Here is an 18,527-nt window from a genome sequence, read left to right on the forward strand (position 1 = left end):
CTCTAGCTGAAGAGTGTGAAAGCAACAGCCCTCCTTTACATTTAGTTTCCGGCAACTGGTATTCATTGGCATGCTGGAGCCTTATTGCTGTCAGCCATTGAAGGACACAACCACCCTGTGAGGTAGGTCACTATTCTTCCCCTTTACAGATGGAGAACTGATGCAGAAAGAGCAACTGAATATGGTGACTCTACATTACCTCCATTTCACCACAGTGTGCTTGCATTTTTTGTACCATGTCCTCTGCCTCCCGCACACGGAAGTTCAGCTGAGGAGTGTGTTCTGAAGGGTTCAACTCACTGTCATAGGAATCCAGAATTCCTCTCATTCCATCGCGTGCCTGTTGAAATGGACAAAAAGGAAAGCAAACACAATTAGCTTTTTATGACTTCCATTCATTATTTTTATGGTGTAAACCACCCTGTGATCTTCGGATGAAGGACAATATACAAATTTAATTAATAAATTCAGGCTGCGTTGAAGGTGGTATAATTTATTCCCGTTCCTCCTTGGAGACTAGGCCATTTCCCCACTGTTCAGTTCTGTTGCATTCCATTCTCACCAGTATTAACAATTATAATTAAACAAATATATTGAAATAGGGGAACACATTTGCATTAAATAAACTGTTTAGCTAGAGAAGCAAGGAGATTGCAGAGGGATATGCGGACAACCTCTTCCATGCTACAAATACGTAGTGACAGTAGAAAAAGGCTCAGAGCTCAAACAGAAATAGCTTCTTGAAAACTATTTGGCCTATGTGACTATGACTGCCCAGAAAAGCAGCAACATGCTACTCTGAAAACAAAAGCTAAAATGAACTCCTGCACAGCATCCGGTGAGGCTGTATCTGACGATACAGACTAACTGTGAGTACTAAGTCATCCCACTCACAATTTGATAGTACACACGCACAACAAGAGAGATTTTTGCAGACTCAGAGCTTATTTAATAATTTGTTTGGAGTGCTTTCACCTTACAGATTTAGCTGTTTCACTGGTTGTACCCACACTCAAATTAACACTCATTAACAGGGTATCCTCACAACTCCTTGTGCACATGGCAGGAAGTTGTGATGGACCTCCACAGCTCACTGGCTGCAGTAAAATAAATGGATACACTACTAAATTCCAGGAAAGATTTTTATTCTCTAAACTCTCTCCTCTCACTATAGTCCTATAGATTGTTGGCATAAATATGTCAGTGCTTGCTAACTGAGCAGCACTGGAAAACGTTGCTCATAAACCTTCTCTCGGGGGGTGAAGCTTCAGAGGAGAACTTGTTGACGTATTTTGTCCATACAAGACAGGATCTCAAAAGGAACTGCTGTCCCCCACCCCCCAAAAAAGAGTTGCACTTCAGAAATAGTACTTATGAGGCCAGCATATAACCCTGCACACACACTTTAGCATATGGACTCTGGGGCGCCTCCAACTTGGCTGTCAAAATGTCAGGTGCTTAATAACCTGGTGTCTGAGAAAGGCTGAGGAAGAGCATATAAACTTGAGGCGGTGTGAAAAGCAAGGTGAAAATACCTGCTAGAAATGTTGCTGATGTGTTCAAAACACTCTTGGTATGGAAAGGTCAATCTGGAAATGCTGGGGATGGCTCATCAGTGGAACCAAAGGACAGCTTCGGGCTAGAGAAACTGAGTTAATGAAGGAGGACAGGAAAGGAGACGGCTTTCAGAGTGGACTAGATGAAATGGCATCACCAACTACTCCTTTTGCTTCAAAGTGTTGGCAAAAAGGAAGTTATGCATAGGGAAGGCAGTTCAACATGGCCTGCTTAGTGTGGGCACCTACCAACTCCTGATTATACCATAAGATCTCAAGCCTGTGGGCTTCAGGGATATATTCAAAATATATTGTTTTCTGAAATCAAATACTTGATAGCCCCTTTACAGACTCTTGGAGGAATTGATAAGCCTTTATTATAAGCTATCAAACAAATAAAAGGGCTATCATTCATTAATGGTGTAATGTATCTTGGCTAACTTCAGATTTGATACAAATGTTCAAGTGTTATTGAGGTACAACTCCACGCTAGCTAGTGCTGCTCTCTCAAACTAGCAGTCCAAAACCTGCTAGGTGTCTCTTAGCAACCAGATGAAAATTGGAGTTCTGATTAAAAAAAAAAGGCGGGGGGTTCCTATAAGGGTCATGGATTGCTGCAATTAACCAGAAGGTGACACTCTAAAATAAAAGCACAGCAAAAGACATCAGAAAGGGTGTTGGTGTGCTCATGCCCTGCTTGCGGGTTTCTGATTCGCTTGGTCACTGAGGAAAGATGCTGGACTAGACAAGCCTTTGGTCTTATGTAAGTCCAGGTGTTCATAACTTCAATATTGTATTACTGCAATACATTCCACATGGAGCTTCCCCTGCAGTTGGCCCAAAAGCTACACAGAAAGCTGTGGTGCAACTCCTCAGTCCTACCACTGGCTACTTATTATTTGTATATAAAGCCCTTATCAATTTGGGACCAGGTAACCTTAAGAAAATTGCTTCAGTCTGTAGAACTTGAACTCTTGCAAGTACCATCTGTGAGAAGTCAATCTTCCAGTGTGACAACACCTGTGCCTTGCCTACTGATATTAGACAGGGACCTTCATTATGCTGTTCCAGATGCCTGTTAAAGCTTTTATGTTTCAGTAAGCTTACCAAGGCATCTACAAAAATTACCGTATTTTTCGTGTATAAGACTAGGTTTTTTCCCTAAAAAATAATGTCCAATATTTGGAGGTGTCTTATACATGGGGGCCATCTCTTCCCATTTCCTTAAATCGGAGTCCCAAAAATAGGAGGAGTCTTATACATGGGGGCGTCTTATAGACAGATAAATACAGTATATAATCCTGGTTTTTTTGTTTTTTTAATGCTAATCTTATTTCTATATTTATAATTGTTTTAGTTTCATGTACACTGCTTATGGCTTATTTGATTAAGAAGTTTCTAAATTATTCTAAATAAACAAATAAAATATTTTAAAAACACACACACACACACACACACTTTGGGCGGGCAGGGCTCAAAGCACCAGGTTAGCCACCTTTCCAAGCATCCTTTTCATGACAGCACCTCTTTCAGCACAGCACCCCATTCATCAGGCCCTTGATGCAGCAGGTAGAACAGCACAGACCACACCATCCTCCATAACATTGTAGAGCCAACAGGATGTGGTGAATACGGGTGTCAAGTTTGAATTAAGATGGCCCTTGGCTGGATGCTCTTCTCTCCTGCAAAAGTTTGCTGGCAGCATGCATGTGGAGCCCTTTGACCCTTCAGGTTTGGGTGAGGTTGGAAGAAGAAGGTTCTCCTTCTCTCGTCTCCTTGCACTCTTCGAAAAGCCAGCATCTAGCTTAGAATTGTCTACACTGACTAGAAGCAGCTCTGCAGGTTTTCAAGCACAGGTGCCAGGGATTGGCTTGGGACCACCTGCGTGAAATTCAGGTGCTCTACAACTTACCTACAACCCTTCCACAAGTCACCTACATGTGTTTTCTATCAAAAGGAGAAGCAGTAAGTTATAAAAATCAACTATTGCTCCCAAATCCTTTTTAAAAAAATATTTCTCAAAGTGCCATACCTGACATTCCCCACCCCAGCCCAGCCCGTAACAAAGTGCTATGCATTTTTGTTTGTTTGTTTCATAATTTTATACCTATCAAACACAGTCACCTAGTCTTTTAACTGAATCTTGCCCCTATTCTTGGATCTGCATTTAAATACTTCAAAGACATGTGCTATTTGACAGTGACTTTCTAATTAGTTGTAACACTAACACACACGCACACGGGCACACACACACAATCAATGAAAACAAAATTGAAGTTACAAATCTAACTAAAGTCAGATACTCGGGGAAAATTTGTTCCTGGGGCAGGTTTATCTAGTGTCATAATTTTATTGAAATCCTATATCTTCCAATTGACTTTTATCGGTTGAAGCTAGATGCCAGAGTTATCATTATTAAAGTCTCAGTGTTGTTTCCAGGGCCAAGGAGGGGCTTTTCCTTTTATAAACAAGCTGTAATTGTCTACATTATTGATCAATAAATCTCCCAAACTGACTCACTTCACCACAGTTCAATTATATTATGTCTTCTGCACCATTTTCCAAGTGAAAATATAGTGTTTTCCTCTTTTCCTTTTTTTTTGTTAAGAGAGAGAGATTGTTTTGTCATTAACAGTAAAAGAGAAGGAACTATACTGGTCGGCTTCCATAATGACTTTTTAATGACAAATTCTAGTCACAGTTAAATCTGCTTTATTTCCACATGAGTGAACTTCAACTATTAATCCAAAAACAAACACACAGCTCACTTGCTCTCTGACTTCAGCAGACGCAGAAGCCTAAAGCACCACTTTGGAAAGAACAATTGTAAAACTATTTTCCACCCAGTGCCTGTTTCACAGTGTGAAGCAGTCCTGTTCCTAGCATTAAACTTGCATTTTGCTTAATTAACAATGATTTAAAGAGAATATTAATAGATGGTTTCATTAGTAGGAAATCAAGAAAATAATTTTCTCCCCCACCTCCCCGTTTCAGATTACCAAGTCCAATTAGCCCAAACGAGAGATTTTCAACAAGAGACTAGATGGTAAAACTGCTTTAAAAAATAATATCTGCAGCACATCCCGGTACTCCTGAGTGCCTGTCGTAAATAAAATGGGACATATTCATTATGATTAGCTAAGGTGGCCCTCTTGGTTGTGCCAGACTTCAGAGAGGTGTGCTTGGCAGTAGCAAGAGGAAGGCCTTCTCCGTGGTGGCACCCACCCTATAGGACAATTTCCCCCTTCAGTAAGGCAGATGCCAACTCTACTGCAATGTTGGTGCCTCATGAAGACATCCCTCTGCTTCCCAACTTTTGCTGATGTTTTATACCAGTATATGGTATCATGTTTTATTTTGCCCAAGATAACTGATATGTTTGATTGTTGTGTGGATTTTTAATGATTTTTACTGTATTATATTTGCTTAATATGTTTATACCTTGGGGTACCACCTGGGGGTGCCACATGAAAGGTGGAACAAAAATGCTTAAATAAATACATTCATATATTCCTCCCAACTAGCTCAAGTCCCTAAGTGGCCACCAGTCACAGGAGACAGCAGGAGAAGAGTTGTGGTCCAAAGATGAGAAGCCTGCTAAAAACAGGGAGGGGAATGTCAACAGAATTTTTCAACCATAGTTCCACAGATATCCCTTAGGGATTCTGTGGAGTTTTATAACAATAACCCCATTTCCCCCTATCCCACTGATAAACAACCTCCACTCCATGAGTAGTACATGGTCATGTCTAGTCCCATAATGCCTCTTGTGACCCTCAACCCTTCAATGCTGAATGTTCAAACCAGCCTTTGTGAGTGTTACAACAAAACAAGCAATGTATATTTTATTTAGGTTACTTACCACCAATTTACTTGATTTGTTTTACTTTGGGAGCAAGGAATAAGAGGAGTTCTGCAGGATATCATAACATGCTACAGGGGTTCTCCAACCAAAAAATGATGGGAAACCACCAAACTCTTCAGTTAGGAGTCTTGTATCAAGCGGATGTTTAGGCTGTTACATCCCCAGGATGTCAGACAGCAAAAGGAAGCAGGGTGCTCTCCTTGTTAAGTCAGTCTGTGGAATGTCTTTCCCCAAAATGAAGGAAACATTGTTATATAATATAGGGCCTTGCAACGGAATGCAGCAACATGAAATGTGACACATCCTACACGCTATAAGATTCTATTGCTTCTTCAAAAAAATTCCTTCCTATAGTTCTCTGGCTTCAGCTGTATGTGTGCTTTTCAGGGAAGACTTTTTTTTCTTTTAATGTTACCCACACTGGTGTGAGAAATAAAGTTAATGTACTGTGTTTTGTTCCATTAACTCCTATCTTTATTAGTCATTCAGACCTGTCTACCCCATTTGTTTCTTCTCCCGCACATATCAAGTTCCTCTTTGGCATAAGCTAATTCTGTTTACACTGGGACTTTAATTTAAAAATAGACTCTTTCTATCAAACCCCCCCTTCCTTACCCCCCCCCCAGGTCAGGTAGTCTATCTGGCACAGACATCTCAGAGTGATCACTCTTAGCCACTTGGGATGTGAGCCCACCTTTGCATCCTCTGAAGTAGGACCTGATCTCTGATACAACAACCCTTAAAGCATAATAGCTTTTCAACAGGAAGTGGTGACAGATGAGTTATTTACATTCAATGTACCCAGTTTAAGAGAAAGAGAGAGAACATAATGGTCAGGGGGAAAATCATATGCCTATGAACAAAATAGGCCAATTTATTTTAAAACACACACCCTCCCCATAATTTAACATATCCATCTTAAAAAAGCTTGCCTGGCTAAGGGGAATTTGTTTTATAAATGCTGCCATTAAGCTCCATTCTTCTTCCAGAGTCCACAATAAATCAAAGTTCTGTAGTCTCTCTCTCCCTACCCTTCTATAGTAGGAATGTGGGATAGATAGAACAGGAACTCTTGGTGACTTAAGAGTAGATCAGCAAAGATTTCCCACTCCTTATTTTTAACAGAGGCAACAACAAAATGGCTCATCGCCTCCACCACTGAAATGAAGAGGCAGAGGGTTGGGAGAAATCAGGACTGGATTTGTGCGTGGAAGGACTATGTGCTCAGTTCAAAACAAACTCAAAACAAACTCCTGAGCTCAGAATTCCTTAATTCAAAGTGCTCATCTTTTACACCTGACCCTAGTTGGTGGTTCTCATAGTTCTAATAAAAAACAAAGCAGATGACAAAAATCTGAAGTCTATGAAACATCTTCAGTTGGCCAGGTATTTCTATCTAACCTGCTGTGGAAGAAGATCAAGAAACAGGTGCTATTTTATCCACACAAGACCGAACAGGAACAGAAGCAGACTTTAAAAGAACTACTTCATATCGACAGAAAAAAGAGTGAGGCACCTTTAGACTGAGGGCCACATTCCCATCTGGGCAACTTTCCGGGGGCCATGACAGTGATGGGTGGAGCCAGAGGCAACAGTGGATAAGACAACAAATGTAAATTGTACCTTTGTGCAACAGGCTAGTTTATATCCATACATGCACACCCCTCTCCAATCAGGCAACAAAGAAGCACTACCCCATTCCAGCCAGATAAAACCACTCAGGAAAAGTAATATCCATCCCATCCAGCAATATCCATCCCATCCAGTGCTGACTGTTGCCTAGCCATATGGAAGTTCTATTTAGACAGGTGAATGGCCATCTGGTGAAAGTGCTCCAATGCTCCAGTGACACAAGTATCTTGACACCCCCACAGATGAGCTCATCTAATCAATGACTGCCTGCACAACCAGTGAGAGGAGCCATTCCAAGCATAATGACCGCCTTCCAGGGGCATCACTAATTCTAACCAATTTGCATGTGTTTTGAGAAACGCATTATTCCTGCACCAAGGAAAGCCATAGGAAAGTCAACCACATGACCCCTTTAGTACTATGGTCAAGCTCGCCCAACAACAGTGCCAATGCACTTCCTGCCAGCCACCACTGTAACCAGCCTGAAAGTGAAGCTTTGTTAAAATAAGTGGAAAAATAATTTTAGGCGAAGAAGGAGAAAATATTTGCATGAACATGTACCATTTTAAAATCCTTCAGGGCATTACAATGAAAAAGTATAAAAACAAAGCAACGAGGCCTGGTTTTAATTAAAAACATAATGTAAAATTATAAGCACTCATACCCACTGTTTTCTTGTATTGTGCGTTCAACTAAATTTTAGCAGGCACCTTCAGTGCACTCATTTCAGTGCCTGCTAAAAACATTTCTGATTAGACAAGCTTACACAGATGATTAGAAAGTTGAGGTAATTTTAATCTATTCAAGTACTTTAACTTTTGTATGTTTAAAAGTAGGGTTGTATTCCCCCCCCCCTTGATTTTCCTGTTTTATCTTTTGTAAACTGCTTTGAAGTTTTTGGAGTTGTTCTTTTTTGTTTTTGTTTGTTTTTTACAATCAAGCAGTGTATACATTTTATGAAATAAATAAATTAATAGCAGAGCTATGGGACCTACATTAGCTGAGACAAATTCATACATAACAGATGCTGTTGAATGCCACTTTAATTACTACCACTCAATCTGGTAAAGTTTTGGATATGTGCCCAGCTAAAATAAAATAAAATAAATAAAATCGAATAAAAACCAGGAATAATTCATGTAAATTGTGTATGTATGCATTCGCCCATGGTCAATGTGGAGAATGATCATTCATACAACAATTTTGTAAATGGAGACCTCAACGTAAATTGACACAATAGAAATGTATCTTGTTCAAGCACTAACATACTCCCAGGGCATAACTTTGTACTACTGGTTGCACCTAATATTCAATTATTTGATAAAGTCAACTTGTATAGTCTTTGCCAAGATAACACAGTTAGGTGAGTCAGCAATCTAAGAAGAAAAAGAGGATTTCTGTTCCCAGTTTTCTTGGGGGGCGGGGCGGGTAGCATTCCTCTCACTGGGGTAGTTTCTACTTTGAGCTGAAAAAGGCAGAATTCAGAGTCTTCTGTCCTCTTCCAGGGGGAAGGGTTATCCCACCCTCCAGACTGGCTAGCTGAATAAGAACTCATTGAACCACAATAATGGCCCCAGAGATCCATGCAAGAAATGAGCCTCATAGGCCATCTGCCTCATGAAATGTTAAACTATGTCGCAAGAACAAGGGAGGTGAACAACAGTGTAGAACAGCAACTTAACATTTGGGTGGGGGGTTGTCTATAGAAGAGAACAAACAGGAAAAAAAACCGCATCTCTCCCTGCCTACCATCCCATATGTGAGGTGCAAGCAGAAGCCAGACACGCTGAATGAGGAAAAAGGCTGGCAGAATGCCCACCTCCATGTGATAACATTACTGAGTCCATTGCAGAACACTGAATGTACACAAAATTAACAGACTGAACCTTCCCCACAGGAATGTCTGCAGCACTCAGAACAATCAGATGTTCTTTCCCTCTTCAGGTCATAAAAATGTGTAAAAAATGATGATGATGATGCTGGCCTAGAAATTATCTGAATACTGGGTGTGTTCAGAGATCTCTTTTGCTGATCCAGTATTCCAACACCCACCATGGACAACTCCAGATCCTGATTTGCTAGCTGAATATGTTTATCAATCAGATGTGTTAAGATCACATGAAAATGAAACCCATCAGCTTAGTTCTTATCAGTGAGATTGCTATATTAGACCAATTTAGGCAGACAGTACAGGTAGAAAGGGAGAATTCTACAAGATGGCAGAAATACAGCATCTCATTTAATATGAACAAGAAATTAACCTTCTGACTACACACTCTCAGCTTTTGTCCTAAACTGAAAGTGGGAGAGAAAAAGTACAAGCAATGAAATGTGCTTCCCTGATCTATAATTTGGGTTAAATGGGGATCGGTTTGGAGATCATCAAAATCTGAGTGGGCTGCAGACTCTCAATCAGTGCACTGAATCCCTACTCTGAAAGCTTCCACCTAGAAGCAGAACAAGAAAAAAATGAGTAAGTGTTACTCAGTTGTTTAGCACAATCATTTTCCAATACAACTTAATTTCCAAGAGGCACAGGCATTTCAAAATTAGCCAATTATTGATGCTTGGTCTCACAAAGACCTCCATAATAGGATTCCCTCAGCACTCACCCCAAATTGTTCATAAAGCCTGCAGAGTCAATATTAACTCATTTAATGCTAAAATAACAAAAAATATCGGCTCAGAGAAAATGGAGTAGAAAGAAAATTAGAACAAATGTAAGTCTACTCCAATAATCACACTTACATGATCTATATTCTCCTGCTCAACCTTTGTGTCTATTTCAAAATGGACTTCCCCCGCAGCTAAGGTTCTTGGCAGGTTAAAATATTGTGAAACATATTTTAAAACACACAGTCATTAATTTCAGGGAAGAATTTAACTCAGGAACATAATGCATGAAGGAGATCTTTATTTTACATTTATATCCCACCTTCTTCCAATGAGCTCGAGGTAATAAGCATGGTTCTCCCTCTCCTCACTTTATCCTCACAGCTACCCTGTGAGGTAGGTTGGGCTGAGAAACAGTGACTGGATTCAAGTTCACCTAGTGAACTTCATAGCTGAGGTCTTCACATTTTATCCACAATCAGATACACTCCTCAGGCATTTTAAACTATTTAAATAGGATTCAGCACTGCCTATGCATGCCAAAAGAACAAATCCCTTTACTTCCCCCCTCCCCTAAGGAGATTATTTGATGTGTTTACAACTTCGTTACTATCATTGTTTGAGGCATTAAAATTATAGTAGCTGCAAATTCTCTTACAGTCACAGGTTTTGTTTTTGCAAATTTCCAACATAACAAGTGTGGGCTCCTAAACCATCCAGATCATCATTTTTTCTCCCACCTGCCACAGAAATGTATGTATGGCTTGAAATAGGGTTTGCTATCAAACAAACACAGAGATTACATGACAATAGTCCATAATGTGTCTGGAGTCCAAGCTCAACAGCTTGGTGTTCAACAGTTCCTACTCAATATACTACAGGAACACTTTGCAAAATGTAATAGAAAACAAAAGATATGAATAAATTAGCAATTGGCGAATATGGGTCATTACTAATGAAAAGGAGACTTCCTGCCCTACTGCAAAGAAAAGACTGAGGGCTGCTGGGAAGAAATGTATTTTTTAAAAGCAGTTCAGGGCTCTGCAGCTTTTTTCAGGGGGGAGAGAGCTGTGATCTGTGGATGCGCATTTCAGGACCCAAGATGCAACCAGAACTCATGCAAAGCCATGAGGAAACAAAGAGCTTGCCTGTGGCAAAACATCTGCTTCAGAGCCACATGTGGATAAACAAACAGATTCTAAAATCAACTATCAAGACTTTCAAAGTTTATTTTCCAAACAAGTAATACAGAGAAATACTATGTATCAAGCGAACTAGACAGCTGTGATTATTCAACAGAAGCATCCAGCTGAGAGACCAGCACTCCACTCCTCATGAATACGCTATACAGAACAGACATTACTCCCATGCTATCAGACGAGAACATGCTGGCTCCATTCCCCTTGCACTTCTCTAATACAGTACAATACGATGCATGAAGGGTCACATTTATCTGTTCAAGGCTGTTACTCCAGAGTAATCCTCTCATCTTTTCTGGCTACTGCCCTGCCATTTCAGAATTACACATAACCAGCTGCTCCAAGCAAACAGGCCCATCACTGGCCAGACATTCCTGGCTCTGACAGCTACATTTAGAGTGCTATTGATCCTACTTTTCTCAGATTCAGCAGGATCGACAAGCAGGCTCGCAGGATCTGCCAGGTGCATTTATTAGTCATGTAGCACATGGACAGCACAAATGCAAGATGGCAGTGATTTGGGGGGAGGGGTGCTACTGGAGGTAAAATCTGCATATTTTAAAACCCAGGGGAACCAGGTGTATCCCACACAAGCCCCCATGAAATGATATAGAGTTGAGCAGCTTAACCCTCCATGGTACTTGGGTGCTATGGTCAAGATTTCAGACCAGATTTATAGAATAAAGGTAGGAATTATAAGGAAGCATTTTTGAAACGAGTGCCTGGATTCAGTTCAATAATATTTACCAGTACTATTATAGGACAGGCATAAACTGCACTGGTGTGGGTATATCTTCTTTTAAGGATTATGTTTTGCTATATGATGCAATTATTTTGTAGTATTGTGGTTTCTTATAATCATCTACGTACACGTATTTTGCATTCCAAGTTTATATTATGTGTTCTTATTTTGTTTTTGTATTTTCAGTTTTATTTATATGCCCACACAAAAAAATATAAAAGTTTTAAAATAAAAAGAAAATTACAAGTACTACGACTAGCCATGTAACTTGTGGTTCTTGGGCTTATTAGTGTATATTATTTAAATTAATTTTTAACTTCATTTTGATGTTTCATAGTACAGTGCACCACTTTAATGGCTCTATGAGGAGGTAGGAGCTTAAGGTAAAATGACAGAGTTCACTCGTACTTTTCCCTAACATCTAGAAGCACTTTCTCAAGTGTCTGTAAACCACTGCCAAAGATGCTGAAACTCAATCACACACTTTCAAAATGTCACTGAAACAGAAGCAATGGCCAGACATAGGCACAACTCAGCTGCACAGTATAAACCAGAAGCAGTCTTACTGAGAAAATGAGAAAGGCCTATCAAACGGGTGGTGGTGCTCTTTTCCGCTTGAGTAACCGTTCTTACTGCAACAGCAATGAAACACACAACTTTTAGTTAAGAAATAAACCAGATGGCCCATGCAGATTAAAGAGTAAGGGTTGCCACAATGAAATAGTGCGCTGCTGCATACAAATCCCACAGTAATTACAGCAGCCACATTATTCCACTAATGATGCTGTTGCTGCGAACTGGGACAAATTAACACTGAAATGCACACGCCCTGGTGGCTTAAAGCCCTGAGAAAGAGAAAGATGGGAAGCAAGCCATGGTACCAGAGAGGATTGCTACTGCAAGACTCTGGCAGATTGACATGGGTTTGTGCATGAGCGGAGGGGGGGTGGAGATACAAGGATCCCCACATGGGGAACTTTCTTCCCAAAGCTATTCTGAACCTCACAATCACTTTAGAACTCAAGGCAAACTTCAAATGGAGAAGCAATTGTTTTTGCAATAAATGTTCCCATTCACCCTTATCTCAGTGCTCTTCCCAAACCACCAAACTGTTCATCTACCCGCTGAATACAGTGGTGCCTCGCAAGACGAAATTAATCCGTTCCGCGAGTATCTTCGTCTAGCGGTTTTTTTGTCTTGCGAAGCAACCCTATTAGCGGCTTAGCGAAGCGCAAGACGAAATTAATCCGTTCCGCGAGTATCTTCGTCTAGCGGGTTTTCCGTCTTGCAAGGCATTCGTCTTGCAGGGCACCACTGTACATCAGTCCTAGGAATCAATCACCCCATTCACTAGAGGACTGGTGAGAAGTTTCTTAAACTAGAAGTTCACCGTCTGCAGGAGGAAAACTATGGTTTAGAAATCAGGACTCACTCTTCATGCAACATGAAATGGCATCATGAAGCATGCTCAGAGGACTGAGTCCCAGAAAGACCTAATGCTGATGTTAGTGATGGTCTACTCTTTCACTCGCCAGCACACCCTTCAACAACCTGGTATCCTTCAGATATTTTGGACAAAACTCCCGCCCTTATAAATTCTCACATTAACACAGATTCCAGAGAATTTAAGAGATTTAGATTCAATCTAAACATAAGATAATGGTATTTGTTCCATAGTGTGCAGTGTTTAGTACAGGCAAAAATTATCAGAGATTGAAAGTCATTAACAGGAAAAGTTAACTCAGTTTGCATCACAAACCTTCTTACAGGTTTCTCTGTTGACCAGAGGGATGTCAATAACATTATCTAGGACAGAGCTTTCCAAACTTTTCAAGTTGGTGACACACTTTTCGGACATGCATCATTTCATGACACAGTAATTCAGTTTTACTAGCAAACTGGAGGTTAAACTAACTTTTTTCAGCCCCAGGAGGAGCACAGAAACTGTTCGTGCAACATACCTAACACACTGCAGCCGAAACACTAGCGTATCACGACACACAGTTTGGAAAGCTCTGATCTAGGAGAACAGAAGTTTGCTTATTTCCATTTTTTTTCTTGAGTCTTAGAAGCTCCCATATGATAGGCAATGTAAAGGGCATCATAGATTAAAGGCAGATGTGTCTAAATACATGATACTAAACAAAATCTCAATTACTTCATCTACTGGCATCATTAAGTTCCTAGGCCACACAAAAACGATCATCCTAGTTTGTTGGGTGGCAAGAGAGCCAGCCAGGAAATGCTACAGAGAACCAAGTGAAGAACCACATCTCAGTTCATCTCCATTTATCCTGTTTTTATTTTTCTGCCTTTTCATGTAACTGTTCAGTTTTGTGGTTGATAGTCTATCAAAAAAGCAAATACAGTGGTACCTTGGGTTACAGACGCTTCAGGTTACAGACTCCGCTAACCCAGAAATGGTAACTTGGGTTAAGAACTTTGCATCAGGATGAGAACAGAAATCGTGTGGCAGCAGCGCGGCAGAAGCGGAAGGCCCCATTAGCTACAGTGGTGCTTCAGGATAAGAACAGTTTCAGGTTAAGAACGGACCTCCGGAACGAATTAAGTTCTTAACCCGAAGTACCACTGTATAATTTCTTTACAATGATGGTAACTAGCTATTGTGGACCTACTTTCAAGGCTATAAGAGGCTGTGTGGCCATTCCACCCTTTCCCCCCCAACACATAACTTCACTTTGCAGTAAGTTCCCATCTGCTTAAAAATCCCTTCTAAACATGCAGCCTTTCCTGTCTCAGGAGAATCACTTTTTACCAGAGAAGTGTATGTCACTTGCCTCTCCCTGGGATTGTGCAACTCCCAGTTATGTGGACTGTATCAGTCAGCCATATTATGACTAATCTTTTAATATATCTTTCCCCACTTCTTAAACTATACCATACCATAGTCTCGAATTCAAGCTATTGCAATTTACTGGGGAAGGGAGAGATGGAATGGGGGGAAGCAGAAAACACTTTCAATCACTCTGCGAAGAACTACTACTGGATTTTCCTTTACAGTGTTCCCTGATGAATAAGAACAAAAGACAAATAGAAAAGGCAATAGTTATAGCTTCCAATAAAACATATAGTTTAAAGATACATTTTTTTTTAAAAAAAAAAACCCCAATGAATTAAAATTACTTGGAAAGGAAGAGAACTGTATTTGAGGCAACATTACTGCTTTCAATGGAGGGAAGGGGGAAATTTTTAATTGCAGGGGGGTTGCCTGATTCACAGCAATGTTTTTATTTATTGATTTGATTTGATTTGATTTGATTTATAGACCACCAGATATCAGGGTGGTTCACGATATAAAAAGGTTAAAAGGCTCTTGGATACAATTCAAGAAGGAATTGCAGAAAGGTGTGTCTGTAAGAATGTTTATTGCAGCTAGTGTTCTAACCTCTTAATACAGATGCCCCTCAAAAACAATCATGTGCCTGGAAGGTGTATGAGACTAGATGTCTCTCACATGCACCTCCCTAATCAGTACTCAAGGTAGATGCCTAGACAAACTAGTGTTCCAGGTAGACTATGAGGGGGAAAACATAGGAGAAGATATAAATGCACTTCACCCATTGTGTAATAAAACTTGGGAGTAGAGGTAGCCAACATAGTGCCCTCTTAATGTTCCTGGACTGCAAGTCCCATCATCTTTGACAACTGGCCATGCTTGCTGGGGCTCAAAGAAATTATAGCCAAACAACATGGTGGGGGGGACACACACACACCATGTTGATTGTCCCAGGCTTAGAACTTTAGACCACCTGTCCTAATAACAGGCTGTCTTCTCATCTCTTCCGCAGAACTAACCAAGAACTTCTGAGCACTCCCAAATGTGTTTGGGAGCTATACTGTCCATGATTAACTGCTGGCAGAACAAAACACAGAGTGAGCTGCTAGATAATAAATTGCCGGAATCATTTCAACAATATTTTAAACAGATACACTAAATTTTCCCTTTGCCATTCATGCACTTAAGGTTAATTATTTTGAATTCATTACAGGCTCTCTCATAGCTGCTGATAACCAGCAGATTTGTGGAATGTCCTGTTTATACCCTCAGCAGTTGTAACATTTTTAGACTCTCCTCAATCAGGCCAGGAACAGAACACAATAACTCACTCTTTCCCTCTTCACTCTTCCAGTTTGATGTATTGTACCTCGCACTGCATTAATAAATTGGTACCTCATTTAGGACAATGGTGGTCAACATTTTGGCAAAGATGTGACACAACTATTTGACAGCACTATTGCAATGTACAGTACAGTATGTGCATGCCACCTCATGCCTCAAGGCTGTTTTTGCCTCTGGACCAACCTTCTCTAACCTGGTGCCCTCCAGGATTCCTGGTGCCCTCAAGTTGGATTCCAACTTCCATGATCCCTGACCATTGGTCATGTTGGCCGGGGCTGATGGGAGTCAGATGTCCAACATGCCACAAATTAGGAATGTGCTGATGTCCCCTACTTCACTTCATTATTGTTCCATGGGTTGGCTGTACTCTGCATCGCATTCTGCCTGCCTTCTGTTTTAATTTGGAGAAGTACTAAAAATAAATTTTGGAATCAGAACATGACCAGTATTCAGTTCATGTGTATTCCCTACTTACACATTAACAATGCACTCTTGATTAGAACTGCACACAAAAACAGGATCTTAATGCAATTGCGCTATCACATCAAGATTTCTTGTGCGTGTGAGGTAATTTAATAAATATCCACGTGCCCTCATGTGCACTGGTAACCATTTACAAACCGCCAATGTACCGCCTGAACAAAGCCAGGAAATCAGAATAGAAGAAGAATGGTAGGTTGCGAATGCACTGAAGATCCAATAAGTTGAAATTCCAAAATCCAGAGTGAAATTTGGATAGGGAGAAGGCCCTTAGCATCCCATTCAGAGACATGACACATACACAATATCCAGCTGTCTGTGCCTATGTGGCAGCAGTGGCGTAGGGGCTGGTCAGTCATACTTTAACACATGGGTGTCCAGTCTCTATGTTCACAAAGACCACAGAACTAGAAATAGTTATAGTCTATAATCAAGGGGTACCACCTACCAGTTGGAGCATCATAGCTAAGGAGTGCATGCACTTGGTCAGAGATAGCATTACAGACAGATACATATGCTTACATACAAATCCAAAAGAGAGATGTTACCATTTAAGTGTGGGCTTTGTTCACTTGTGGATACCAAAGGTCACTGCAGACAATTGGGTTGGAGCTTCCTACAGGAGCACCAGGCAGGGCCCCTAGAACTTTCAAGTGGAGAAGCCACTTACTGTGAATCATGTCCGCACCTAACTCACATGCTGCCCTTCTATAATGCCTGCTGTAGAAGCTTCGTTTTTTCCACCAACATGGCCCTCCTCCTTTCAACCCATAGAACACCTGCCCTCACCATGCTTCCAGATTACCCTTTCCAACTCATCTCTGCTGTTTAACAGCATCTGCTCTCTCTTCCCTCCCCTTTCCCCCTCCCGCCATTGCCGCACATCAATGCAGTTTGGCTGCCTCACTGATTCATCCCCACAGAGCTCTCAGATGCAACAAAATCCGTCTCTGGCAGTCCAAGAGCCACAAGTCCCGATTATTAATTAATAATCATGGGCTTGCACAGCATCTGCCTTGACAAGTCATCCTGTTTTGAAAACTCTTGCCGGAGTTTGGAGCAGGCAAGCAGAAATAGCCTATTTTCAGCTGTACGTATTTCCCCCTCACACACACACACAAATCACTTTACCATGGCAGCACTCTAAATATGTCTTTTAAGATAAGCTTTAAATCCAACTTGGGCAAAGTTTATTAAAAATTAAAATTTGCAGGGAGAGTTTATGAGACAGAGAGAATTTTGTTACTTAAGACTACTCAACGGGGAAGGAGAAAAACAAATGGAATTGCCTACAGTTGGCCCCGGCTCAATTATATATACCCCACCACACATTCCCTACAGTCATTCAGTAACTCACAATAGACTCAGTTAGAAAATTGGTCGTCTGTAATTCACAGACTCAAAGGTGTTCCTCCTCCCCTGTGGTGGCTTAAGGGGCAAAGTGGAAATCACAGGTTTTGTCAAAAACTAATAGTGAATTAAGAAAAAAAAACTCCCATTATGAAAATATTAATATTTGGTTGGAATAAATGAGAGAGAACACAAATAAGCCCAATAGCTCAATGGCAGAATACATGCAGAAGGTCTCAGATTCAAACCATGGCATCTACACATAGTGCTGTGTTGGTGGCAGGAAGCCATTGCCCATCATTGTAGACCAGGAGTGGGGAAGTTCTGCAGACCTCTCTCTTAGGCTATGTCCCTCCCTAGGTCCTGCTCTCTGCCCTCCTCCAATGCTTTTGAACCTGAAACTGTGATATGCCTCTTGCTTGGCCAGCTGGAAGTATGTATGGTTGGGGAAGTTAGGAAACTGTCTTTTGCATAGGTGATCTGTAGTCTACTATACAAAGGTAAGACTCACATCTGTTTCTTTGCTCACTTTTGCCTTTGGGTCCACTCACTGCTGGCATCCCCTCACAAGGGATGAAAAAGATTCCCCACCCCTGGTCTAGATAACACTGAGTGAGATGGGCCAACAGTCTGAGTGGGTTTGAGACAATTTCTGATCTGTTCTTATCTTAAAATGCTCAATGTCCTGTTCCTGTACATAAAACAGAGGTGTTGAAAAAGGCCTCATGTCACTCTGAAGCATGAGTAATTATGAAGAACAACTGCTGTGTAGAACAAGTGTGGAATGGCTTGGGGATGAGGGGCAAGAAGAAGAAAACCTACTAAAGCCCAATTCAAGTAGTTTGAAAAGAAGTAACTCCATTCAGGAGTTTAGTGGAATTAGATCCCTTTACACAATCCTTCTCCAAGCATTCCTGTAGATTACCAGTTCCTTTGTTTGGGGCATAGC

At 40.9% G+C, this 18,527-nt stretch overlaps 1 protein-coding gene across 2 annotated transcripts in view; it reads right to left on the reverse strand.

The window, feature by feature from the left end:
• Positions 1-18,527, reverse strand: part of MAD1L1 (mitotic arrest deficient 1 like 1) — a 456,900-nt gene that overhangs the window by 288,836 nt on the left and 149,537 nt on the right. For both annotated transcript variants that reach the window (XM_081169503.1, XM_081169504.1), the window contains exon 12: positions 200-340. In XM_081169503.1, the coding sequence (XP_081025629.1) occupies positions 200-340 (141 nt within the window). The remainder of the gene's footprint in view (positions 1-199; positions 341-18,527) is intronic.

Source organism: Podarcis bocagei, assembly GCF_964188305.1.
Source record: "Podarcis bocagei genome assembly, chromosome: 14".
Lineage (NCBI taxonomy): Eukaryota > Metazoa > Chordata > Lepidosauria > Squamata > Lacertidae > Podarcis > Podarcis bocagei.